This window comes from Camelus bactrianus, chromosome 10 (assembly GCF_048773025.1).
Source record: "Camelus bactrianus isolate YW-2024 breed Bactrian camel chromosome 10, ASM4877302v1, whole genome shotgun sequence".
Lineage (NCBI taxonomy): Eukaryota > Metazoa > Chordata > Mammalia > Artiodactyla > Camelidae > Camelus > Camelus bactrianus.
In genome coordinates this window covers 49,029,942-49,057,620 of record NC_133548.1, presented here as the reverse complement: position 1 = coordinate 49,057,620, position 27,679 = coordinate 49,029,942, and the positions used below count along the sequence as shown (strand labels likewise).

The following is a 27,679-nucleotide window of genomic DNA, read 5'->3' as shown; positions in this document are numbered from 1 at the left end:
TGTTCCTTTCTTCTTTTGTTCTCTTCTCTTGTGATTTGAAGGCTATCTTTAGTGTTACGTTTCAATTGCTTTTTCTTTTGTTTGTGTCTCTTACTGATTTTTGGTTTGTGGCTACCATGAGGTTTATATATCACCTTCTATATATATACACAATTGTTGTAAGTGACTGATCTCTTAATTTCAAATGCATTTTAACAACTCTTTGTACTCTCCTCCCCTCAGAGTTACTATTATTGATCTCATGTTTTACATCTAATTGTTTTGTGTACCCCTTAACTACCTATTATGGATACAGGAGATTTTACTACTTTTGTTTTTTAACCTTCCTACTAGCTTGGTGTGTGGATAATTTCCTACCTTTATGTTTGTTTGCTTTTACTGATGAGCTTTTTATTTTCATAATTTTCATGTTTTTAGTTGTGGCCTTTTATTGTTCGCTTAGAGAAATTCTTTTAACATTTCTTGTAAAGCTAGTTTGGTCACGCTGAACTCTTTTAGCTTTTACTTGTTTGTAAAACTTACGATTTCTCCATCAAATCTGAACCACAGCCTTGGTGGGTAGAGTATTCTTGGTTGTAGATTTTTTCCTTTCATTACTTTAAATGCATCATGCCACTGTCTTCTGGCCTGCAGAGCTTCTGCTGAAAAATCAGCTCCTAGACTCATGGGAGTTCCCTTGTATGTAACTTGTTGCTTTTCCCTTGCTGCTTTTAATATTCTCTCTTTATCTTTCATTTTTGTCATTTTGATTACAGTGTGTCTTGGTGTGTTCATCTTTGGGTTAAGTCTGTATGGGACTCTCTGCACATCCTGGACTTGGATGTCTGTTTCCTTTCCCACCTTAGGCAAGTTTTTAGATATTATGTCTTCAATTATGTTCTTAGCCCCTTTCTCTCTCTCTTCTCCTTCTGGGACTTCTATAATCTGAATATTAGTGTGCTTGATGTTGTCCCAGGGGTCTCCTAAGCTGTCTTCATTTCTTATCCTGTTCAGGGTCAGTGATTTCCACTACTCTGACTTCCAGTTCAGTGATCTGTTCCTCTATATCATTTAGTCTACTGTTGATTCCTTCTAGTGTATATTTCATTTCAGTTAATGTATTCTTCATCTCTGGTTGTTCTTTATATTTTCTAACTTTTTGTTAAAAACTTCTGACTTCTTGCTCTGAGCATCCATTTTCCTCCCTAGTTCTTTGATCATCTTTATGATCACTACCTTGAATTCTTTCTCAGGTAGATTGCCTATCTCCACTTCACTTAGTTCTTCAGGGGTTTTATCTTATTCCTTAATTTTGAAAATGTTCCTCTGTTGCCTTATTTTGCTTAAGTTGCTGTTTTTATTTTTATGTATCTGGTAGGTTGTTTATGTTTCTCAACCTTGGAGAATTGTCCTTTTGTAGGAGACGTCCTGTGCATCCCAGCAGCACACTATCCTCTCCTCTCCAGAGCTGTATGCTCTAGGGGTTCCCCCATGAGGGCTCTGTTGTGGCAGGCTATGTGGGCGGTCTGGTAGACTTGATTCACCCCTAGTCCATTTGGTTGACAAGCCCTGCCATGGTTATAAGCTGCCGGCTGCTGGTTGGTAGAACTGGGTCATGAGGTTGCTGACTGCAGAACCCCAGAGGGCCCAGGTCCAGCTTACTAGTGGGTAGTCAGGGTCCAGGAGACCCTGGGCTGTTGCATGCCCACTGGTGGGTGAAGCCAGGTCCTGGGGCTAGTTCTTGCCTATTGGTGGGCAGAACTGGGTCCTGGGATATGGCTACAGGGTCCAAGGTGTCCTGAAGCTTGTGCTGGCCTGCTGTTGGGTGGGCCTGATCCACAGGCTGCAGGACTCTGGTTTTCTTGCGGCTGGCGTCTGCCCACTTGTGGGTGGGGCTGCATCCTATGGTCTCAGGTCTAGTTTCTGAGCCCTAATTTTGGGCGCCTGGTCCTGGGCATTCTGGTGGGCAGGGCCATATCCAAAGGTGGCTCTGGGCTCATGGGTTCTTAAAACAAACTGTCTGCTAGTAGGTGGGGCTTTGTCCATGTTCAGTTAGTTGCCTGGCCTGAGGCATTCCAGTACTGGTGTCTGCAGACTGTTGGGCTAGGGCAGGGCTTCATCCTGGGGCTAATAAGCTAGAGGGAAGATTCTGCAGTGGAGCTTGCCAGCACCAGTGTCCATGCAGTAGAACGAGCCCCCAAAATTGCTGCCTCCAGAGTCTGTGACCCCAGGGTGAGCTGCAACCATCCGCCTACCTCTCCAGGAGACTCTCCCAAGGTCAGCAGGTAGGTTTGAACCAGGCGATTATCAAATTACTGCTTCTGCCCTGGGTCCTGGAGTGTGTGAGATTTTGTGTGTGCCCTTTTAGAGTGAAGTCTCTGTTTTCCCCAGCCCTCTGGAACTCCCTAAAGTAAGCCTTGCTGGTCTTCAAAGCCAAATGCTCTGGGGGCTCATCTTCCTGGTGCTGGATCCCCAGTCTGGGGAGCCCAATGTGAGAAATCAGACCTCTTCTTTGGGGGAACCTCTGCAATTGTAATTATCCTTCTGTTAGTGGGTCACCGACCTGGAGGTGTGGGACTTAACTATATCACAGCTCCGCCCCTCTTACCAATCTCATCATAGTTCCTTCTTTATATCTTTTGTGGTAGAAGATCTTTTCTGGTATGTTCTGGTCCTTTTCATTGATGGTTGTTCTGCAGATAGTTGTGATTTTGGTGTGCCTGTGAGCGTATCCCTATGTAGAGTAGATGTGCCCAACATCTTTGGTTTGAGGGCTAGATTTGATGTGGATGCCAGCCATATCTTTCCTCAGGGTGTGCTGGCCACTGTCACCTTGAAGAGGGTGTGGCTGGTATTGGAGGAGCCAGTGCCTCCAGCAGGGTGTGAGGCAGAACTTCCTGTCTGCTCAGTGGCCGCTGCAGCTCTGTCACAGGTGGGGTCTGCTCCCTAGTTGCTGGAACGGAAGCCCTGAGGGTCTGGCTTGAGCTGGCTCTGTTCCCTTTAAGGGTGTGTGTTTTTCCTTCTTCCCGCAATGGGGCCTTTGCCCAAAGGAGGGGGTGCTGAAGTAAATGGGGCTTTGCGCTTACATAGGTGCAATCCTCTGCCTTTGTAGAGGTCTGAAGCTCTGTTCAGCTGCAGCCCAAGATTGCATCTTTTCCCCTGTTGCGGTAGCCCCACATCTAGTGCAAGGTTGTGGTGTAGAGTGAGCAGGGCTGGAGCGTTCACTAGGCTGGGACTGGGGATCGTGGTGTCATGGTTGAGGAAATTAAAGTGGCTGTGCTGCTGTCAGTAGTCTGAGCCACCTCGTGGCGCTGTTTGAGTGATCGAGCACTCACAGTGGCTGCTGCTGCCCCACATGGACCACACCCCAGGCCCCGGGCCACCTCTGCCCTAGAGATGCAGAGGTGGCCCGTGCACTCCTTACCAGTCTAGGGGTCTAGGCTTCTGCAGCTTTGATATCTGTCCCAGTATTTCACCAGGCAGCCAAGGGGGCTTGTCTCCCCTGCGTGGGACCCCAGGACTGGGACGCCTTGTCTGTGACCGGACCTGTTCACTCCCCAGGGTAGCGTCTGCACATGCAGTTGCCCTTTCCTCTTAGTTTCCATACGTCCCAACCCAGTGCTTTTCTTTCCATACTCATAATTTCATGGGAATCTTTCTTGCTGTCTTGGTTGTATAAAAGTTCTTCTGTTAGTTTTCCATGAGAATTATTCCACTATAGGTATATTTTTTATGTGTTTGTAGGGGGAGGTTAACTCCACATCCTCTTTGTCTTCCATCTTGATATGCCTCCTGAAGCAATAGCCTAAGTCCTCATATTTCTAAAAATTTATCTAATAGGTCCGCTCAGGACCAAAATCTTTAACTTTGGTCTGGTTCATAATTGCATCTCCTGCCTCATTTTGTTCCAAGCACCCTTTCTCTCTGCTTTTAGTCACACTCGCTGTCTTTAAATCCTTCCAGCAGGCATTCCTCCTCCTTGCTATGAGGCCTTTCACACATTCTTCTCTGTATGGAACGTTTCCTCTCTGGCATTAGAGTAAGTAATATTAGCTGCTCCAGCAAACTTAAAAATCTCAGTGACTAAACACAAAAGTTTATTTCTTGCTTTTACAAAATACATTGTGGATATTCTTGGTTGGCAGGTCCTCATGATCCTCAGAGACCCAAGTCCCTTCTGGCTATGGCTGTGTCGTTCCATAGGACCTTAAGAGTACATTATTTGATCCTGTGCAACTGGTGGATACATGGCTGAGTGAAGGGAGGGTGGTGAGAGACGTAGAGGATCATTCAGGAGGTTTTGAAAGGACTGTGCCTGGAAGTGGCATTTATCATTTCCACCCAGTTTGCATTGGCTAGAAGTGAGTCATATGCCCACATATAGGTGCCTGGGAGGCAAGAGAATACAGTCTGGCTGTGTGCCCAGAAAGAAGAGGGGATGGTTTTGGTTAATACAGAGTTTTCTTTGACACATACACATCCCACATCCCCCACTGCATCCACTAATTACCTCCTACCCATCCTTCAGGTCTCAGGGACGTCTTCTCTTACCGCCATGACTAGGTCCAATCACCATAATGCTTCATGTGTCTCTCTTTTGTGGCACTAATCATGGCTGTAAATTTACTCCTTTGTGTTACTGTTTCTTCAATGCTTGTTTCCCACTAGGTACCATTTTTTGAGGATAGGAATTGCTCTGTTCTGCTCAGTCCCAACCCAGTGCTTGGTACATGTAGGCATTCAATAAATATTTGTTGATCAAAGGAACAAAAAGGAAAGAGAATGAATAGGTAATTGCCCATTGGGCATCTAGTGCTCCCCAGGGAGGCTCCAGAGGAAGTCAACTCAAGTACCGTCCTATTCCCAGCCCTCTGACCTTGATGCCTTCTGTGGGTCCCAAATCTGACACAACACCTTTCAATGTGTCCAGGCATCTGAAAGGCCACTGCCCTGCCCGTGGACCCTCTGATACTATTTCACTGCTAATAGACACCCTGCCCACGGTTGTCCCCAGATATTCCAGCCACTTTGCTCAACAAGGATTGTGTATTTTTTACCCTTCAGAGGCTGGCCTCATAAGGGGTAGAGTGGCCTCTGGGCCCCAGCCAGCCATGAGGTCTCCCTTTCCACTGGCTCTGCTTATCGCTCAGATGCATGTATCCCCCTGACCTCCTGTCCCCTATCCCTCCCTTGATCAATGAACAGGACAGGCTTCTGTAAAAGAGACCATCAGTGTTGTTGACAGACTGACTGGGTGTGTAGAGGTTGCACTGAGGAAGATGAAGTGTCAGACAAGTTGTATCCTGAAGTCAAAGTCAATGTCTTGCCAGACTCCTTGTGCAACAAGTGCTATATATATGTTCTTATTATTTTGTCACCAACATCTCAATACTTGGTATGGATTACATATCCATTGTGGAGAAGGGAAAAAAAAATCATACCTTTCAAATACGATAATAGCGATGGTGGAATTTCGGATAGGAGGGGCAAGGTATTCTGGGTACGAGCAGATGAAATTGCAGAGATAAGATGCTGCCCAGCAGGGAGTCCTGTCCCCAGCAGCCTCAGTCCCCCAGCCCTACCCTAGTCCTAGGGAGCATGTAGTGCTGCATTGTGGGGCCTGGAAGCACTTGGGCAGAGGTGGGGGGCGGTGCCAAGCTGATGTTCTCCTGCATTCCTTACAGATCGCGAAGGAAGATGCCATCCTGCCAGTAGCTCTCTTCCCATCTCTCTGCGAGCTCATCTTCCATAACAACCCTCTGGTGGCCCATACACGAGGTATGGTGCCCACAAACCTGGCCCTGAACCCAGCCCCCAGGAAGCAATGTAGGCATCCTCATCCCTCCCTCATCAGTGCCAGGCCCTGCTCTGCTCTGTGTCATGGGTGGACAAGGTTTACGGTGCACTGGGAGATGGAGAAAACAACAGACACTGCTGAGCACCTCTGCTCTACTGGCTCATCCTGACAGCAACCCTGTGAGGCAGACCTTATTGTCCCTATGTACATTGGAGGAAACTGAGGATCAGAGAGGGTCCCATTCTACCCAAGGTCACACAGCAACAAAGAGGTAGAGCTGAGAATGGAGTACAGAATTATCTAGATCCTGCATGAGCTGTTTAACAACACCCTGCTTTGTGGAACTGGTCTGTTGTGACCTCACTCCCCACTTCCCAGCTGGGGAAGAGTGCGGGGCCCAACTGCACAGCCCTCCCTTCCCAGAGCACACTGAATGGAATAGATGCGTCAGTAGTGGAACCCACTGTCCAAGATGAAGCGGCCGGAGGCATTTTAGAAGCCTGGGCCCTAGAGTGACACCAGTGGAGCTCTAGTCCTTGCTCCACACTCTCTTGATTGCCTTGGGCAAATTCCTTAACCTCTCTGTGCCTCAGTTTCCTCACCTGTCAAATAAGCATAATAAAGCTACTGACCTCCTAGGGCTGGTGTGAGAATTAAGTAAGTTTGTGTGTATGCAGCAATTTTAGCAGAGCCTGGCACAGAGAAGCCCCCAGTAAATGTTAGCTAATAGTGATCTTTTTCCACCATGGCTCCAGGGGTCCCTCCACTGCTAAAAAGCTTCCTCCAGGAGCGGCTGGGAATCCGCTTAGTTCGAAGGAAGATAGTAAAGGCTAAGCATCGTATTTTGATGCCTCAGAAGGACTCGCGGAAGGTAAGGCTTCCAAGACAGGACCCCAAGCCCAGGATGGGTAGAGCCTATGTCAGTGCCTGCAGACGCACCTGGCACAGAACTGCTGGGATCCCTCCCTTAGTTTTGTAGTAGCAGCTTTGTCTTCTCCTGCCCTTGCTCTCCTACATACAGATACACCCAGGAGGGACAAGACAATCAGTCAGAGGCCCAAAAGTCAGAGTATGGAGGAGCTGGGAGGTCATTGAGTCTGATTTTATAGAGAAGCTGAGGCCCAGAGAAGATGCTGTGGAGAAGTGGGGAGAAATCAGAGAGAAGACCCAGGTGTGAGTCTGACTCTATCACTTTCCATAGTTGCCTGAACTTGGGCAAGATTTCCACTCTCTGGACTTCAGCTTCTCAACTCAGAGCTGCTGAGAGGACTGGTGGAAGCAACAGATACAAGAATACATCATAGACACCCCAAGCCCCTACCAGTGCAAGTTATGGTCACCTATGGTAATCATGAATGGCTGTGCCAGGCCTAGAATACACATCTTCTGCCTGAATCTTAGGAAGCATTTCCTAATGTTGAGAGCAGTTTGCTCCCTCTGTACCTCCCCCAGCTAGTGGTCTTAGTCTTGCCTTCTGGGGTGCCATAAAGTAAATCAGATCCCCTTTCCTCTGAAAGATTTCAGAAATTTCTGAAATGCTCCTCCCTCCTGAACTTTAGTCTTCCTATAGCCAAAAGCTGGACTGGTCATTGCTGACCCCAAAAGTTAAATACAGTTATCCCCTGACTGCCCCCTCTGTACAGCCACCCTCCAGTCTGGAGCCTTCAGATGACCAGAGCAGCATTTAAAACCAGAAATAGACAAATTCAAAGGGTTTCTATCATCTTTCCTTTTGTTGCCTCCTCTAAGGATCCTGCTGCATCCCTTCCCATCAGCCAGCTGGGGAGGGGCAGAACCAGAGTGAGCCAGATGCTCACTCCATGTACAGAGCACCCATGCCAAGAACTTGCACACACGCCATCCTGTAATCCTCACCACAGAACAGGAAACACACCAAGCGAAGTGAAATAACTTGTTAAAGGGTAGTGTTGGGGTTCAGGGGAACCACAAAGGTGGCTATCACAAACCACCTTTGTGATAAACACAAACACCAGTGGCCAAATGAGAAGCAAATCAATGCTTTGTAAATCTAGGCAACCAGCATCTAACCTCCAATGCAGGCTAGACTGGAGAATGTGGTGTGGCCTGTAGGCAGGTTGGAGATGCCTGCATGTCCCCTGTGTGCTCCCAGAGGTGGGCTGGATTTACAGCCTTTTACTCAATCAGTTATATCAACCAAGGCTGCTGGCCCTCGCTCATACCAGGCATGGACAGAACAGGGGGAAATTGGAGAGCCTGCCAGAGCAGGTCTAGACCCACCCAGCGTGTAACCAAGAAGCCGTGTGAGCCTCTGTGTGTGAGAACACAAACGGAAGATAAAACAGCCTGCCCTTGATGCTCAGCAGTCCAGCCCATCTGGGATGCAGGGCCCAGTGACTCTCGGCCTCTAACCAGTCAGATTATCGAGTCTTCCCTTGGGAAAGTGGGGATGGGCTAGAGAAAGAGCATCCCCCAGCACTCCTCCAGCACAGACCCATGAGAGCGAAGAATAAATGTGGTCCCTTCCCCACCAGCCAGTAAATGATGGCAATTGGTGTTTTGGATGTTGAGGCATGGGTTCTGAAAAAAGACTCTGGGTCCTTCAGGCTTCAAGTCTAAACACTGAGGTTTTATATATTTCAAAAAGGAAATATTTTCTTAAAAAGAACCTTATTTTATAAAACAGTCATCCTTCACTCTCCCTAGTTTGTTTGGTACATTTGCACACCCCAGCTCACTTGGGAGAACTCTGCAAGATCAGTGGGCAGGAACTATTCTCCTGTTACACGAGCTCAAAAGATGGAGTTGTGCTTGAGATTTTTCTACTGCACTGCACGGTCTGTCCAAGTACAGATATAAGTGGACCAAATACCTTTGACAAGAGAATAATAGGTCTACCAGCTACCTAGGGAGGGGATGCAGAATTAAGCCCAACAGAGAGAAACTGGGTACAGGGCTCTCTCCTGATAGATGAGCCAAAGAGAAGGGAGGGTGACAGGCTTTCGTTAATTAAGGAAGCTGAGCAGTTCAACAAGAAAGCAGTTAATTCCTTGGTCCTGAACCTGAGAGAGATTTGCTTTATGGGTCTCCAGATAAGGTGCAGGGACCAGCACCCTGAAAGGGACTTGGCGCTGCTGCCTTCCAGAGAATGTGGGACCATCTCCCCCAGGCCCTCGTTAGAGTCCCTGAGGAAAGTCAAGGGCACTATGTGAAACTTGATCAGAGGAATAAGGCTACTGAAGGCCAGAGTGATACAGTCAGGGATGCAGAATGAGGCCTGGAACTCAGGACAGGAATCAGATAGTCCAGGCTGTGCCGCCGAATAACTGACCTTGGACAAGTCATTTTACCTCTCTGAACCCATTTCCTCATTTCTAAAGTGAGCATAATTATTCACTGGGTAGTTTGAGGTGTAAATAAAATAACATATATCAAGTATGGGGCACATCATAGACGCCCAATAAGTGTGATTTTTGTCCCCTCTCTCCCACTATGAGTCCTTACCTAGCGCTCTGACTGATACAGCAGGTAGCCTTAGGCTGGTGATGTCCAGGAGGAAAGGTTCTGATTAGAAGCAAACCAATCTAATCAACCCTTCTCTCATGACAGGTGAAAGCCCAAGTCCCAAAGGTGCCAAAGAAGCCTCTGATTGTCCATCACCCACCCGTGATCACAATCAAGTCTTCCTCAAAGGAGATGCTGCAGTCAGAGGCCGCACTGACTGAGGAGCTGCCCACCACCAAAACCATTTCTGTGGCGCGAGAGATGCCCATGGAGGGCTTGGAGGGCCTTTCCCTGTCCCACCGGACCTTTGTGCCACTGCCTCCCATCCGCTCTGACTCTGCTGTGTATAGTGAAGAGACATCTCACCTCGGCGACCCTGCTGGCCGCCACAGCCCAGACGACGAGGACACCAAGAGCACCGAGTCCATCTTCTTGACCCAGGTGCCTGGACCCACCTGCCTCTGCCCACTTGTTCCCAGTTTCCCTGGGTTCCTCTACCACCCTTAGATGGCTAGATTGCTGCAGGCAGCTGGAAGTGAGCACCAGGCAGGTCTGGAAACCAGAGGGCAGTACCTTTGGCAAGGCCCATAGCCTCTTGTGGGAGATCTACTGATTCAAGGCTACTGTTAGGGACACCCATGGGGACAAGTCATGGTTCTGTGGCACAGACAACGTCTGGGGTCTGGCTGGGGCATTGGTTCTGACCAGTTTCTTAGAAGGATTTGCTGTTGCCTCTGCCTGTCTGCTTAAGGTCACCTCACTTCTGATGCTGTCTCTGAATCCTGGGATCACAGATGGATAAGACCTGGGTCCTGCCCTCAAGATGTCTTCAGTCTAATTGGGGAGATGGACAGGAACAGTGCATGCTGTCAGTACTGAGACTGAGGAGAACCTAGGGGCTGGGAGCCTAGAGGAAGGAGGGATGCCTTTGCCCTAGACCAGAAGGGCTTCCTGGAAGCAATTCAAATGAGCTGAGTTTTGCAGTCTGAGTAGGAGCTAACAAGGTGAAGACCTGGGCAGCAAGGACATTCTGGGCAGAGCGCACAGTGTGAAGCAAGGTACAGAGGAAAGAAATTAAAATGGTATATATAGGGCCCATGAGTGGTTCAGTGTAAAAACAGTAGAAAGGTGATGTGTAGGATAAGGGAAATATAAGGCTGGAGGAGTTGGTGGGGCCCCCTTGAACTTTATTATTTTAACACTACCCTCCCTGATCTTCCTGCCTCCAGTCTTACCCCTTCAGTCTGCCAGATCTTTCCAAGATGTACATCCGTCCATAAATTGTCTACCTCTCTGTCCACCCATCTCTTACTTATTCCCCAGATGACTTATAGTGACATATAAATTCATACAATATAAAAGTATCCTTATGTAAAAAAAAAAAGTATCTTATGAACTATATCAGAATCTTTTTGGAACAAAGCAGAGTTTAAACAAACAAGTATTAAAAAATAAATAATTGAGAGAGTTGGATGAAAGGAAGATATGGACAGAAAAGAAAATAATAAGTGCAAGGGTAATTCTGTCACTCAACCATGTACATCATACACGACTCTCATAATAGAAGTGTACTGCCAAAATGCATTTGAGTTTCCTAGCAGCCAAAGCAACAGTCAATTAGGAGTCACCATGAAAAAAAAAAATAGGTTTTTTTCTTCCCCCTTGCCTAATTGCCCAGGCTATAACCTCCAATAAAATGTTGTCTTATTCCTCCTGATCTTAGTGGAAAAACGTGCAGTCTTTCACCATTAATTATGATGTTGTGGGTTTTCCATAACTGTCCTTTATCAGGTCGAGGAAATTTCTTTCTATTCCTAGTTTCTGGAGTGTTTTTTTATCATGAAGGAGTGTTAGATTTTTTTTCTTTTTTAGTTGACTTTTTATTGAGTAAAAGATTCTTTGAATTCTATAGTGTTTTACAATTTTCAAAAGTGTCACACACATGATTTCATGTAGTCCCATAAAAACCCTTTCCCCTCCCCACCCCTATATTGTTTCTCCCCCCATCTCTCTCCCCACTGGTTACCACTAGTTTGTTCTCTATATCTGTGAGTCTGCTTCTGTTTTGTTTTGTTTACTAGTTACTGGTATTTTTTAGATTCCACGTATAAGTAATATCATACAGTATTTGTCTTTCTCTGTCTGACTTATTTCATTTAGCATAATGTTCTCCAGGTCCATCCATTTTACTGCAAATGGCAAATTTTCATTCTTTTTTATGGCTGGGTAGTATTCCATTGTGAATATATACCACATCTCTATCCATTCATCTATTGATGGACACTTAGATTGCTTCCATACCTTGGCAGTTGTAACTAATGCTGCTGTGAATTGAGGTGCATGTATCTTTTTGAATTGGTGTCTTTTTTTCCAGGAAAGGAATTGTTAGGTCCTGTTCTTTTTATATTTATTTATTTATTTAATCTATTTATATTTGTGTAATTTATTTTATTTATTTAATTTACATAATTGTTATGGTAATTCTGTTTGTAGTTTTTTGAGAAACCTCCATACTGTTTTCCACAGTCGCTGCACCAATTTACATTCTCACCAACGATGTACAAGGGTACCCTTTTCGCCAACATTTGTTATTTGTGTTCTTTCTGATGATAGCCATTCTGAATAGTGTGATGTGATATGTCATTGTGGATTTGATTTGCATGTCCCTGATGATTTGTGATATTGAGCATCTTTTCATGTGTCTATCGGCCTTCTGCATGTCCTCTTTGGAAAAATGTTCAGTTCTTCTGCCTACTTTTTAATCAGGTTGTTTGTTTTTTTGACGTTGAATTGTATGAGCTATTTAATATGTTGTATATTAACCCCTTATTTGCAAATATCTTCTCCCATTCAGTAGGTTGTCTTTTCATTTTGTTGATGGTTTCCTTTGTGTACAAAAGCTTTCAAGTTTTAATTAGAGCCCATGAATTTATTTTTGCTTTTGTTTCCTTTGCTTAAGGAGACAGATCCAAAAAAAAAAAAAACTGCTGCAATTTATGTCAGTGTTCTGCCTATGTTTTCCTCTAGGAGTTTTGTAGTATCTGGTCTTCCATTTAGGTCTTTAATCCATTTTTATTTTATTTTTGTATATGGTGTCAAAGAGTGTTCTGATTTCATTCTTTTACACGTCCACTTTTCCCAGGACCACTTATCAAAGAGACTATCTTTATTCCACGCAGAGTCCAGAAACCTTGAAGACACTGGAAAGGGATCTGGAGACAGAGCAGGAGTGTTAAATTTTGCTAAATGTTTTTCCTGTGTCTATTGAGGTTTTGTGTTTTTCCCTTTATCTGTTGATATGATGTATTACATTAATTGATTTCCAGATATTAAACCAATCTTTTACACCTGGGATAAATTCCGCTTGGTCATGGCTTTTCATCTGTTGCTGATTCAGTTTGCTAGTATTTGGGGGTATTTTTGTGTTTATATTCATAGGGATGTTGGTCTGTAGTTTTCCTTTCTTGTGATGTCTTTCCCTAGTTTGGGTTCAGGGTAATCCTGACTTCAGAGAATAAGCTGGGCGTGTTCCCCCTTCCGCTTATTTTTGGAAGAGTTTATGAAGGATTCATAGTTCTTCTTTAAATGTTTGGTAGAATTCACTGCTGAAGCCATTTGGTCCTGACTTTTCTTTGTGGGAAGGTTTTAAATTACTAATTCAGTCTCTTTGCTTGTTATAGGTCTATCCAGATTTTCTATTTCTTTAGTAGCTATAAATCTAAATAAAGGGTATAACTACATCCCTATCAGTTTCATAAAGATGTTTCTTATTTTTTATCCTTTTTAATTTTTATTTATTTTGGGGGGTGGATAAATAAATAGGTTTATTTATTTATGTTTGGAGGAGGTACTGGGAATTGAACCGAGTACTTCGTGCATGCTAAGTATGCACTCTACCACTTGAGCTATACCCTCCCCACAAAGATGTTTCTTATAGTACCATCAGGGTAAGGCTAAAAAAGTGAATTCAGACAGTATTCACTCATCCCTTTGGAACTCCTCAATAGCTTGCCAGTACAGCAAAGATAAAATACCAACAAAACCAAAACAAACACCCTCAGCCTGGCATTAAAATGTCCTTACTGACCTGGGCCCTGTTTATCGCTCCAGCTGCCTGTTTCTTCACAGTACCCTCCAACCACACCAATTTTTATTTCCCCCAAATGCACTTTGCTGCATCTGACCTATGCATCTTTGCTTATGCTGTTCCCTCCCAGCAGCAGTCCTCGTCCTCCTTTCTCATCACTTGCAGCCCCCCGCCCCTGCCAAACTCCTGCCTGGGAATGGCTCTCCTGGGTCTTCAAGACTTAGCTCAGGCTAAGGCATCAATCCCTCCAATAAACTTTCTGGTCCCCCAGGCTGGTGAGGGCTTTCTGTGGGCTCACCCAGAACCCTTGTGCTCCCTTCTGTTGCAGCATTTATCAAGGTGTATGGTCATCATCTATTTTCATGTCTGCTTCCTCTCACTCCAGTCTTGGTTCTTGCCCTTAAAAGGATGCAGCATGGGGACCCACACAGAACTCAGAAGTGTTAATGGAATGAATTTTCTTTTTCTTCCTGTACACAGGTGAGTGGGCTGTCTTCCTCCATCTTCCAGAAGGATGACTCAGAAGTAAAGGAGAAAGGCCAAAGACCACCCACAGTACCCAGAGTTGTGAAGAGGACTCAGAAGAAGCTCCCATCTGCCTCCCTCCCCAGCAAGTACCATGGCTATGAGGAGCTGCTGACAGCCAAACCTGATCCGGCCTTCCCTGAGCCAAAAGGTATGTGAGGAGAATGGTTCCAGAGTGACAGGCCCTCCGTGGCTCAGAGAAAGTCAGGGCAAAGCCAAAGCTGGAGCCAAGCCTCTTTTCCAAGCCAGGTGGTATCCTCTGACAGAATATCTGTCAAAGGGTCCCTGAGGGTATCCTGGTTTGTTTGGAACCCTACACGTCAGGGCCCCTGGCCTGTTGGGGAGCCACAGCAGTTGAGAGATTCCAGCCAGTTTGGGTCCAGCTGCTTTTGTGGGAAAAGTCTCTTCTGGAAGGGTCTGATGAACAAACACCCAGTGTAGTCAGATTCTAAAGCTCCTCCCCGGCCCAGTTAGGCCCCAGACTGAACAACCAAAATCCTCCCTATTTGGTTTGAGACAAAGGAGGCAGCACCTTCTCTGACCTCTTATTTCAGACTGATGTGTCAACAGTGTTTGTACTGTGCCCAGCTGTGCTCTCTTGGGTGTCAGTCCTGGCAGTGTAAACCCTCGAGGTTAATGGGTTACCTGGGGGTTAGTCCCCTCCCCTACTCCTGTGCTATTTTTCCATTAGGATCTGTGCACAAAGGGAACAAGTATTCACTGAATGAATGATGGCACTGAACAGATGAGGGCAGAATATGGGAATACTGTTTTTTTTCTTGGGGCTTCTCATCCTTTTACTCAGAGCTGCTATGAGATGGGGAATGAAGAATTAGCAGAGGCATCCAGGAGGAGGGGGATATGTCTCAACTCAGCCTTGTCTTTTTGCCCTAGGAATCCAGAAGAATGCACAGGCCCTGCAGCACATGCTGAAACACCCGCTCCTGCACCACTCCTGCAAGCCCAGGCTGGACACTCTTCAGAAACACTATGTTCCCAAGGAGAAACGGGTAAACCTCCACCTGAGTGTGTGAATGGTGCCTCAGGATCCTCACAGGTACAGAGGGGTGGCTGTTGCTGTAACTTTGGGACCTTCAAAGAGCTATGCTTTTCCCCAGTGCCCCCAGGTTCTCCCCTGCATGTCACTGTGACTGTGTGAGGAGGTGAGACCATGGAAGTCTGAGCATAAGACTGGGATAACACTCTGCTCTCTTACCTTCTGGCAGACCCAGAGGATCCCTATTCCACCCCCACGGAAGACTCGAGCTCAGCTGCTAGATGATGTCCTCATTCGCATGCGGGACCCTCGGAACATTACAGAGGCGCCACTAGGTACGGCCACCAGTCCTCAGCTACAAGAATCCTAGATCTAGAAGTTTACTCATCCGCTAGTATGACAAAGGACTTGTGTCAGAGCAGGAAGGACCCTTAGAGAGTATCTGCCCCAGACCTTCCTGTGTGCAGTTGGAGAAAACTGCGGCCTGAGTAAGGCAGAGAGTTGCCTAAAGTCACACAGCATATTACCGTCTAGAACTACAGCTTGAGAGAGAATCAGAAGGGCATACTACTGGCTTTCTAATGTCCAAGCCAGAGAGACCATTTTCAGGTCCTTAACATCCTCTTCCTACCCTATCCCACTTTCTGTGGGGCTCTGGACCCAATCCCTGCTGCTTTGGGTCAGGTGGACCCAGGGCGACCTTGGTGGCCCTCCTGGCTTCTCTTCCTGCAGGAGCTGTCCTGTGCCAGCGGAAGGAGCAGCGGCTGGTGAACCAGAAGCAGTACCTGGAGGCCAAGAAGCTGCTGAAGGAGTTTCGTGCACGCTACCGACGGCTGGTGCATTGCTCGCTACGGACAGTGTTCAGAGCCACAGAGCCGCCCCAGGTCCACCCTGCACTGAGTGAGGGCCACCCTAAGTTTGGCCGCTTCCTTGAGTTCATGGACGAGTTCTGCCAGGAGCCTATGGCCAGTGACTCGAAAGGCTAGGGCTGCACACACAGCCATGTACGCCACCCAACCTGCGCCCCACACCCTCCACGGGGATTCCATGCCCTTGACTGCTCCTTGGGACAAGCGCGAGCCTCGGAGCTCTACTGGGCCTCGCTCACTGGTGGCAGAGAATGGGGAGATCGTCAGGACCTCCCTTCCTCGGGCCAGGCAGAAACCTGGCGCAACAGCAATAAAGAGTGAGTGCATACAGCAAGGGAGCCCTCGTTCCTTTTTGGAGCCTGGGCCAAGTTGTTGCACTGGGGAAAGAAACCCAGCTGATGCACATCCCTGAAGTCCTGTGGGAAACCTGTCTGAGGCACACGTGTCTAGCAGAGCTGGGGTAAGCGCCAGGATGGAAAACAGTGTTGCTGAAACAGAGAAGCAGCACAAAATCTAAGGCTCAGAGAAGTTAACTCACCCACAGCCAATAAAGGGGGAGAGAGAGAGACAGAGAGGGAGAGGGAGAGGGAGAGAGAGGGAGAGAGAGGGAGAGAGAGGGAGAGGGAGAGAGAGAGAGAGAGAGAGAGAGAGAGGGAGAGGGAGAGGGAGAGGGAGAGGGAGAGAGAGAGAGAGAGAGAGAGAGAGAGAGAGAGAGAGAGAGTGAGAGTGAGAGAGAGAGTGAGAGAGTGTGTGTGTGTGTGTGTGTGTGTGGCAGCTTTTTCCATTGTGAGGGCAAATGTGGTGAGGGAGGAGAGGGGGTTGGGAATTTCCTCATCGGATGGCCATGGCCAAAGCTGGGACAAGTTGAGAGGATGACTTACATGGAATTTCCCAAGGTCTTCTGATCAGGACATAAGCTGAAGTCCCGTATGCAAATACAGTGGACTATGGCTCTAAAACGGACCCTGGGACTCTGCAAGGTCAACCTGGACTGAGGTAAGTAAACTAGTTCTGGCCAAGGCAGCCTATGGGGTTGTCCCATTCTTATGAGTGCCCAGTAGTCAGCACCTGCTGCAGAGGGGGATCAGAAGTCCACTTGTCTGAATTCTGGAGAGGTGTGCATTTCAGGGTGGATGCTGGGTCTGACGTAGTCACCTGGGCAATGCTTGCTCCTAAGACTACTCTCCTGGAGGTGCCTACAATTCAGATCTGGGGAGCAGGCCTGCAGCTCTCAGGGTCCAGGAAGCAGTGGCACAATGATTAATAGTCCTCACCATGGCACAGACTCCCACAGCCTAAGTTGCAATTAAGGTGATTATAGAAATACAGTCTTGTAGCCACAGGTGTAGCATGGTGTAGTATCTGCTGCATTTTGAGTGTGAGACTATTAGGACAGAAGTATTTGCATACCATCATACTTAACCAGTCTCACACATGTGGCCAGTGACATAGTTACAGCCAGCTGTGGTCATACCAGACACATTCAAATTCAGACAGTCACATACACAATTAATTACATACAGTCACCTGCACATACCAAGTTACAAAGTCAGTTACATCTCATTCACTCAGGCATCTGGACAGATCCATGTGCAGGGGCATGTCGCTGACTCACCACCTTGGATCTCCTAGGCCCCAAACCACCCTTCCCGTAATGTTAGGAAGGAGAATCCACACCATCATTCACACTGTAAACTGCACTAGATTCAAGTTCTAGAGAACTGGAATGCTCCCTTTAGCCAGAAACACTATCAAAGGCTCGAGGCCTGAAAGGCTCCTGGGAACATCCTGTCCCAACCTCAAGTCAGGAAGCCTCTTGCAGTCTCACCAACAGGTCATTCAGCTCCCACCTGCACATCTAGTGACAGGGAGCTCATTCCCTCCAAAGGCTGTCCCTTCTTTTATTGGGAAAGCTGTTGGATGGCTCTAGCCATTGGGCTAAGTGTCTGCCTAAGTCTCTCAGTAGTCCTAACTCTGCTTTTTGGCCAAGAGTGTACCTGTTCTCCCTGCCCAGCCAGGCCAGCCCTTTACTGACGTGAGCGTATCCTGAAGAGGCTACACCTGTCTAGGCCAGATGCTCTTAACTTTCAGTTATTCCATGTAGGATACCACCTGAATAAACTGATTGCCTCTCCTAGACTTGCTAAGTTTTGGGGTTCCCCCTACTCATGATTCCCAGATGCAGTGTTCTAGCTGTGCCCAGTGCAGCACACAGCAGGACTGCCCACTCCCTTCTCTGGCTAGGACATTCTTTTATATAGCCTGCCATACTATTTGCCTTTTGCTCACTCTTAAAACAATGATATTTCCTCTTTGGCTTTATTGAGCCTTTATCAGCAGACTAGTATCAGAACTGTGTTCCCTTTTTTTATACTTGAAATTGACCTTTGGTATCTGATGCAGGATTTCATATTTTATCATCTTAGCCTCAGCCCAGGGTTCCAGGCTGCCAGGATCATTCTGCATTCCTGATTGTTAACTTTCCCGTCTTGGAGGTTTATAGAGTGAGTGTGCAGAGTGCTGGCCCCTTTTCCCTCACGTACAACCAAGTCATGCAATGTAGAACTCCTGGGAAGGAAGCCACTAAGAGGCTACCCAGAGACTCTGCTGAGTACATCTAGGAAGACCTAGGTAAGACCACATGGTAGCTAATGTTTCTTATCCTTTCAGCCTCAGCTCAGTTATGTCCTTGAACTCTCCTCCCAAACTGAACTGCACTTTTCTTTGTAACCCAGTATGACTTCGATGGGCACCAAACTGTATCAGACCAAGAACTGATTATACCTCTGGTGCTCAGCCCAGAGCCTGGGTCCAGGAGGCCCTCAATAAGATTTATTGAAGAATGTGTTGGGAGGAATGGGAAATGGCTCATGTTGGCGCTTAGTGGGATAATACACAGTATATACACAGGTATGGCTAGGCAACCAGAAGCCAGTGTGGGCATCTTTCCACAGGCACTGCCTGGGCTTTCCCTTAAAACCATGTTCTTATTAACAAAAAAACAAAAACCAAAAAAACCCAGCATTCCAACCTGCCTGCTGTTGTAAGTATGCAAAGTATGACTGTCAGCTCATCCACCCTTTTATCCAAGTGGACTGCTGCATCTTGGGAAGACATACAATCATTTACAAGTTGTGTTCATTCTTTTCTACCAGAACAGTAATCTGGACTTGGTCATATTTCTGGGATTTGACTTTAACCCTGTGTCTTGTTTGCTATATGACATAGAGCAGGTCATTCACACTTACCCATAGCATCAATAGGGGTTTCAATCTCTATGGGTCCTTCTGGTGTTAAAAACACATTCTCAGCTCTGGGGTGAGTAAATTTCAGTTACTTGGTTTCCTGAGTTTTGTTCTTTTAAAGAGTCATGACCCAATCTTCATTTCAGTGAGTAAAGCCTAAGACTAGATTTGTCAGATGAATGGTAATTCAGAACTAATCAAGGGGGTCTTTCAGGTAGCGGCCACTTCCCCTGTTGCCAGCGTAGTCACTAGCTCTCCCGGGCAAATCCCATCTACAAGATACTTCATCCCCCTGGGCTGGCACTCAACCAGAGCCCCTTCCTTCTCCATAGCAGATGTGAAGCTGGCTGCCACTCTTCTGGGACTTCTCCAATCTTCTAACAAGAGCAGACCAGAAGAAATTTCTCCCACCACCAACTCTCCAAGATTAGGTAAGCCTATCCTGTTTTTCAAGTCATTTATCCAAGCTCCAGTGAGTAGCCGGGTAGACTCAGATGTGGCCACAGGAGAGAACTGATTTAGGTGCAGATTGTGCCTCACAATCCTTGCTACCTCAGGATCCTCCCACCCCTTTAGTGGGTACAGAGGGGAGATTCTGATCTCTCTAGCCCTGTCAGGCCCAGTACAAAAGGAGGAGATCCAACCCAGAAATCACCTCGAACGATATTGTTAGCTAAACCCAGTGGAGGAAGATGGCACCACTCTGAGGTTCATTTGACCCAGGGCAGCAGAGAAAGCAGGTAGCTTTGGAGTCAGAGGATCCAGCTTCCAGGATATGTCAGAGCCAGAGTTTCCCCTCTGCAAATGAGGGCCACCCACTTCACCACACCAGGCTATACGGGAATTAATGAGAGTGGTATGTAGAGTGTTTTCTGTTACTTTAGGGACCAAGAGACAATCAAGTTCTATTCTCCAACTAGCTGCACTGTTTCTTGCAAATCATTTTAACCACCCTCCTTTGGCGAGGTTGTACCAGATGATTTCAAAGGTCCCTCAAGTGCTGGTTTACCATGTACAGTATGCATTCTTACATCAGTCCTTCAAATTGGTTTAAATGGAACATGGATACATTAGATCTTTGTTGGATGAGAAACTGACACCAAGGGGATTTTGAATTTCTGAACAATGGTTCCAAAAGAGGGTATTTTCAAAAATCAGATGTTCTGAAAACAGCCCTAGTGTACAAGGATGTCATCCTGCACATCTGTTCTTTACTAAGACTCTTTCTCAGCGCCTTCATTAGGAGTGAGAACAGTTGAATACAAGGATGACAGCTGTAAGTTGGAAATAACTTATAACTCAAAAGATGTTGTACACCAGGGAAACTCCATCCCTCCTAGTTTCTCCCATCATTCTGAATGCCAAAGCAAGATGGTCCAATATGGGGCATCTCCCAGAGCAAAAACAGCATCAAAACTCAAATGCACATAGTCTAAGCTCAGCTCAGATTTGTCTGAGATTGCCTTCCAGACATAAGACTTGGACTAGAAACAGAACATTCATGAGGTTGCTTTACTGTATTTTCAACTTGGGCCTCTCCTCAAGCTGGCAAACATATATTGAAGAATGCACTTTGGTACTGTTTAAATAAACAACACGTCATCCCCTTTGATTTTCTTTGTTGGCAGAAGCATCCCTGGTAGGGAGTGCCCTGTTCTGAGTCCTCTGTCTTTGTCAAAATGCTCTTTATGATGAGTTGGAGAGAAGGCAGCAAGCAGTGGCAGTGCCGGGGATCCAAGCCCCTTCGCCACTCTCATGCAAACAGCAGGTTGAATGATACCAAAATACAACCCATTTTCTATTTCCAGGTGGGAGGGGATAAGGCCCTAAGGACAATGCGTTTTTACAAAGAGAGTAAACAGTGTATCAGGTGAAAAAAAAATCCATTCATTAATCCATTAGTTGGCATTTGAGATAGTCACTTTTTACCTTGCATGGTTATCCATTCTCTCGTTAGGACTTCAGGTTGAACCCACTGAGGGAGAGCCCCGGCTCCCAGTGGTCGCACAGCTTGGAGAGGGGGCAGGGCCAACAAGGGAGAATCTGCTGCCACGTGGAGCCAGGACCCAAGCTCTCATGGCTTGATCTTTGAAGAGGGCATTGCCTGTTTCTACCCCATATTAAATGAGAGCAAAGAGAGAGGAATAAGCCTGGCCTTACCTTGGCTTTGTCCAACTAGTTAAGACACCAGAAAAGGTAGAAAGGGAGCCTGCCCCAAGTTTGAGGTTGCCTCCCACATTTACTGAGACAAGGCATTAAGGAAGCATTTACTCACAAAGCAAAGTATGTATTTTTCTTAGGGAAAAAAATACTGATATTACATAGAACAGTGTGCACATTCAGTCTTGGCACTTTTCCTTCATCCAGTTTAACCAGTCTCTAACTGGTGTCTTCTGTATATATCGTACGTCTCTTTTCTGTATAACAATCTTCTTCAAAAAGCTATTATGGATAACAATCATGTGTAAAGATGCATTTCTGGGTATCTTTGGAGGAAAGTCTATTCAGCAGCCTCTGTTCCTAAAATCCCACCCCCAACTTTTTTTTTTTTTTAAAGGCAGACCTGCTTTCTCATTGAGTCACAAGAATTTATAAGCAGCTCTACTCACTTCTAAAATACAGGCCAAAAGACCAATCTGTAGGTTGATGCGGAAAAGGCTGGCTGAGAAAAATTCAAGTCCCTAAGGAGTTCTTGATTTTCTAAGAAAAATGAAGTGCTGGCTGGGTTTTAATCCTTGGTAGTTAAAATGACAGCTGTTCCAATCAAAATGTATCACTTCCCAAGATTCCACATTCACATTACTCTCTCTATGGGGATTTTCCCTACATGGGTATATATTCAGGGGATATAGGTACATTTTAATTCTACCTGAAAAAAGCAGGAAGAAAAAGCTTTTAAAACAAAAAGACTCCTAAATCCATTTGGGTGTCCCCCTTATTAGCAAATTGTACGTGTGTGTGAGTAAAGGACGATTCATTCAGACTCTGGAATACTGCGGTACAAACATGCCACGAGGCACTGAACCTCAAGTTCCTCACTTCTTAAAAAACAAGAGGGTCGGCAGGGGGGATAGTTTGACTTGGATGATTTTCGTGCCCATTTCAGCCATGTAATATTTTATGATTATGATCCAGCCTTCATTTTTCTTCCCTTCCTCACCTACTGGCCTTCCATCGCAATAAAAAGCCACGCAGGAAAAAAAGGAATCTCAAGTTGCTTCCAGCTCTGGTGAGAGGTCTGATTGAGCAAGAGCTTAGGAGGTTACTAAGCTGAGAAGTGAGCCTCTTCTGACCGTGTCTGTGATCCACAGCCTGCCTCATTTCTTGGGGCTTTATGCTAAAAGCAGCTCTTAAGAGATGCTGTTGTCCTATAATCACTGGAGGAGAAAAGTCATTCTCCTCTGGTAAAATCACTTAAGAAATGGAAAACAGCATTGCAATCAAACTCACAGATACTGATGGTATCTAAGTTGTTCAAGGGTGCTGGACAGTATCTTGAATGGGCCATCCAAGATGACTGTGGCCTTTCATAAAACCATCAACAAACTCTCAAGCCACACATACATTCAAATACATCCCAACAGACACTGAGTTCAGGAGCAAGGACTATCCTTCCCTTCCCTATATCTCCATGACCCAGCACAGGGTTGGCACGAGTTTGAAGCTCAGGAAATGTCTATCAAATGGAACAGGAAGGATGAACAGCACAGACTGCTATCATCAGCTTCACCACTCAAGCACCGTGGCAGCTTTCCATCTTAGTGTGTCAGTTTGTAGTCACATAGAAATTAATTAAGCAGCTTTACTCTCTTAAGGGCATTTTTCTTTAAGAGAAAATCAACAACAACAACAACAACAACAACAAACAGAAGGCATTCATCACCAGTGCTTCCTCCAGGCAAAAATTAAAAAAAAAATAAGTGAAACCACTTAACAAAAGCTTTTCCTGGGACGCCTCAGCCAAAAAGAATTAACCTTTTGAAAAGAGGCAGTTATATGAAAGGGACCGGGGGCTAGGTGCATAATCTCCAGATTTGATACCAACCCAACAGGCCCAGATGACTTCTTCCAGCAAATATAATCAACGGGTCATGACCATGTTCCCAAAGTGTTCCTCACTCAATAAAAAAGGGCTGAGAGCCCCCTACTCAGGCCACCACATTTTTTTGATTTCCCATCAGAATGACCCATCCTCCAACCTCTTATAACTTCCCCTTTAATAAGAAAAAACACAGAATGCATATACACAAGGAACAGAGTTAGAAGGACACAGGAAATTCCTATGGTGAATCAGATTCCAATGATTTGTGACAAACGTTTGTTTTGTGAGACAGTGTATCTCTCATTCTAGCTCACAAACCCTCCCCATCACTGTTTTTTCCTTCCTTGTCTTTTTCTCCAAAGAATTCATGGCTACAACTCCATTTGTGACCAACTTCACAATCAAGCAACAGGAGAGGGAAATTTTCGAGAAAGTGTTCAAGTTTTAGTCATTAAGTATGGGAAGCATCTTAAAGTACAGATAATACCTTAGTGGTTTTCCCCTCCTCCAAGGCCAAGCTGATTAAAGAGTAAGCCTTGTTCCTCCTTAATCTAAACTGCGTCGCCTGTATCTGAAGGACTACTGCTCATCTGGAAGTTTGGAAAAACTGTCAGTACCATTCGAGGCTCCACAGTAGGTAGTCAGTAAGATGGACCCAGCACTTGGAATATTCACTTAACGAGAATTTCCACTCTGCACCTGACACTAAAACTGTTGCTACTGCTAAGCAATTTCTTAAAATGAAAGTATTACTTTGGGGAGATATTTAAAATATATATCTATCTTTTTCTATTAAAAATATTTATCTTTTTTTTTCAAAAACAAAAATCAGTTCCAACTGAAAAGTGTTTTTCAAATTATTGGAGATACAGACAAAGGTGTCAAGTGGAAAAATAAGTGTCTTTGCTACTACCAATTAAACTAGCCTTCCAATAATATTTACTAAGATCGAAAAGAAACTATGAAATGGCAGTAACTGATGTCTTTTCTAAGGGCATTTAGTAAGTCACTCTCCCTGTCCTGTACAGGCCAGTGCCAGCTCTTCCATCTTGTGCACCAATATTCCCTTCAGCAGCCTTTGTCAGGTGTATGTTGCTAGTAGAACCTAGAACTGAAGTGGCATGAACATACAGTAATGAGATTGATGTATGTTTTCTAAACACACATCTGCACATGTGCACGCACACACACACAACACAGCATACGTACATTCAGGTGAGTGACACTTCCCCCAAAGTAGTCACTGAGGAGGGTCCACAAATCTCAATGATGACCAAAATGCTTAAGACATCTCTGGAACTCCTCTTTGGGAACTGTTTATGAGCTGCACAAGAAAACGGCTCTGACTGCTTTATAGCTGCACCTCATTTATGACTCCAAATCCTCTGGATAAGCCACCTTCTCTTTCCAAGTCTTCAGATCGCTTCTGACTAGCTTCAGACTTAAAATTCTCTTTCCTGTAACCCCAGAAATTAAAGATCTGCCCAGAGAAGAAACAAGGCAAATCTCCTGAGAAGAATCAAAAGTAGGTGATACAGTAAATCCCGTGTGACCTTGATAAGTGAGTCATTGTTCTGGATCTTAGCTTCTGCCTTAGTAAGAGGAGGAAGTTGGAACAGATGACCTTTAACGTCCCTTCCAGTTCTGACATTACATATATAGATGTCTCCAGACTTTGAGGACAGTTCCAGAAATGTTTTCACCAATGGCAACATCATTGGAAATACTATCAGTATCCTGCTGAGACCACCTGAGGGGGACAACATACATTGTGATATATCAAGATCCGAAAGGTGTGTTAATATGCCAGTCACGTGACTTTATAGTAACAACTCATACATGCACAGGGAATGCCAGCCCACCTGAGATTCCCTAAAATCCTATCTTAATCCCTACTCTCAATGAGCCCAGGTGGGCAGAAGCACCAAGCACCACCAGAGATGCAAAAGACACATGGTGTCAGCTGCTAAGGAAAATAAACCCCAAAGGTCCATGGGACTGAATTTACAAGCTGCATACAGCTAGATACCTTGTTTCCATAGTATGGAGTTTCAGTATTGTTCTTTGCCTGACTTCTGGGCAAATTATTTTTTGGATTTTAGATCAACATTGCAGATAACCCTTCACCACGTGGAGAGTAATAATGAAGTCCAAGTACAGTTTTATCTCATAGCGTGGAACCCCGAGGAAAACAGAGGCTGTATTCAGTAGGGATGGGATAACTGCACAGTATATGTTTATACTTCCAGTCAGTCTCAATTATCTCCATGTGGATTCTGCACAATCGAGATTCAAAGCCCAGCCAGCTTTCCCTAGGTTCTCCTGGCATGCCCTTGGATTGCAGTCCGTTATGGCAACCTCTTAAGTGTGGAAAATCCATGGGATTTGTTGTTGGGAGACCCAGCATCAGTCTGGGCTACGCCACTTGGTAGCTGAGAGAATCTGAACATCTGCACTGCAATTCCATCATCTGAAAATGGGGCTTACGTGTTTGGTCTACTGAGAAGACCACATTAAACAGTGACTAGGAATGTGGTCTGTCAACTATAGAGCATTAATCAAATATTATATTTTAAACAGAGAATGTACGTTAACTTTGTAGAAGCATAAAAACTGATTTCATTAGGTATATTTACTTGTGGCAACAGTAAGGAGGAAGGAGAACATTACCTTTTCAGATCTGCCAGAGAACCGAGATGGAACTAACTTTTATCTGCAAGGCTGATTTAAAACAACACCTGTTGAAAGAAGCCAGGAGATCTATCAGTTGGAGAAGGTATCCCCTTTTTCCTCTACCATTTCAAACCCTGGCCTCTGTGCTCCTGAATCGTATTCCAAGCTGCCAGATTTGGCCCAGAAGCCTTCGGGGGTGGGTCACTTAGGGGGTGAAGAATGCTTCTGGCCTGGGTCACAGGGAGGCAGAGACACAGTTCCCTTGGATACATACTATGAAGGCCCTCAGAACCTCTCAGAACCATATTGGACAGTGTTTTGCCATTAAAAGAAACCCAAAGTGAGAACACTGAGCTCTTCAGGGTATATGATCAAGCCCAAAGACCTGAAAAATAGGTAACACTGTTCATCAGGTGCTACTTGGCCCCAGCCATGTTGCTGGACCGCAAGAGATACTGATCCACGCTTCCTTTCCGGCGACTCACAGTCCGCCTCTCATTGTCAAACATGCGCTGCAACTGCAGAGCCAGCTGCCGGTCCTCTTCCTCTTGCTGCAATTTCTGCTCCATCTCTCGCAGTACTGGGTCTGTTGGGGCCAGACCCACCTCACCACTGCTTTGCCGCAGTTTCTTAAGAGAGCCATTCTGTTCCAAGTGCTTGGTCTTACAGCGTCTTTTCCGGCCCCGACGCAAGGAAGGAAGTGGCTCCTCACCTAAGTTGTCTGCCAGAACACCATTAGGCAGATCAAAATGATTCACTGTCTTCAGCTGTTTCTTTGTTTTAAGGACCCCTGAAACACTGTTTTTGGGTGGCACTGAATTAACTGCTGAGATTTTCATAGTTGTTGTGATACAGGTTTTATCTAACTTGGCATCTGGGGTTGACCCTGACCCTTCAAACTGCTCTTTCTCCAAAGAAGTCCCACTGGCTCCCACTCTGAGCTCTGAAGAACAACAGGTTTCCAGTGGGATCTCAGTGCTCCTCTTACTGTTGCTGCCCTGTTCTGCTTTTGTCTGGCTAGCAGAGGGGAGATAATCAAGGTCAGTGGGGGTGGGTCCTGTACACTCAGAGAGTCCTTGCCCACTGGACAGTCTTGTATTTAAAGCCAGAAGTGGCTTCTCCTTGTTAGAATGGGTAACTTCAGAGACCAGGAAGTCTTCCCCTGTTTCTGGAGCCAGGGAGGTGAGGGTGGCTTTTGAAAGGGTCTTTTTGATTTGCCTCTCCTGAAAGATCTGTTCCCACTTTTTGAGGATCCGTGGACTAGCCTCGTAAGAAGTCTGCTTCTGCAGGCTTCTATTTAGGTTACGGGGGGTTGACTTGATGATGAGGGGACTCAGCACACGGCCATCAGGGAGTCTCTTGGGGGGAGTACATGGTGAGCAGACGATGGGCTTGAAATGGTTGAGTTCTTCAGAGATGCTGTCATTGCTCTCAGGGCTGATAGAGCGCTCTGGCTTATGCAGGGAAGCCAAGGAAGAGAGGGAGCTGAAGGGTAGGCGCTTTTCAATGGTTAAGTCAGGGGCTGAAAGGCAGCGGTTGTTTTGAGTAGACAAGAGGACACCAATGATGGGGTTGGAGGCTGGGGTTATGGTTGTGACCTGAAAGAGATGAAAAAGATTATACATATATTTTTTTCCTTCATAATTCCTTCATGATGGTAGAGGGATAGGGAGGGAAAGGAGGAAAAGGGGATAAAGGGTGATGTGAGCCTAAGAAATGAGGAAAATCCCTAATTTAGCATGCACATGCCACTTGCAGAAATTCTGACACACTTGAAACAATTAATGAAATTGAAAACCTTTAGGGAAAAAAACTCATCGAGAACTTTTAAAAAAGGGTCTTCTAGTGGCCCTCATCCCACCCATCTGGCTACTAATTCAAACTCTCTTCTTTCACATCTATGTGTAAAATTCTCCAACATAACTAGTATGCCTATGACCCGTTCTGCCTCTTCTCATCTTGCACAGTTTCTTTGGTGGCCG

The 27,679-nt window shown here is 45.8% G+C and overlaps 2 protein-coding genes across 17 annotated transcripts in view; one reads left to right on the top strand and one right to left on the bottom strand.

Annotated features, from left to right (window-relative positions):
- XRRA1 (X-ray radiation resistance associated 1) overlaps window positions 1–16,067 on the top strand; it is an 86,185-nt gene extending 70,118 nt beyond the window's left edge. For all 16 annotated transcript variants that reach the window (XM_074372622.1, XM_074372636.1, XM_074372630.1 and 13 more), the window contains 7 exons: window positions 5,664–5,757; window positions 6,532–6,647; window positions 9,365–9,700; window positions 13,827–14,022; window positions 14,766–14,881; window positions 15,098–15,203; window positions 15,601–16,067. In XM_074372622.1, the coding sequence (XP_074228723.1) occupies window positions 5,664–5,757; window positions 6,532–6,647; window positions 9,365–9,700; window positions 13,827–14,022; window positions 14,766–14,881; window positions 15,098–15,203; window positions 15,601–15,854 (1,218 nt within the window). In that variant the 3' untranslated portion in view covers window positions 15,855–16,067. The remainder of the gene's footprint in view (window positions 1–5,663; window positions 5,758–6,531; window positions 6,648–9,364; window positions 9,701–13,826; window positions 14,023–14,765; window positions 14,882–15,097; window positions 15,204–15,600) is intronic.
- A 4,409-nt stretch (window positions 16,068–20,476) lies between these two features.
- RNF169 (ring finger protein 169) overlaps window positions 20,477–27,679 on the bottom strand; it is an 83,041-nt gene continuing 75,838 nt past the window's right edge. Inside the window, exon 6 of the mRNA XM_074372638.1 lies at window positions 20,477–27,295. Coding sequence (XP_074228739.1) covers window positions 26,114–27,295 — 1,182 coding nt within the window. The 3' untranslated portion in view covers window positions 20,477–26,113. The remainder of the gene's footprint in view (window positions 27,296–27,679) is intronic.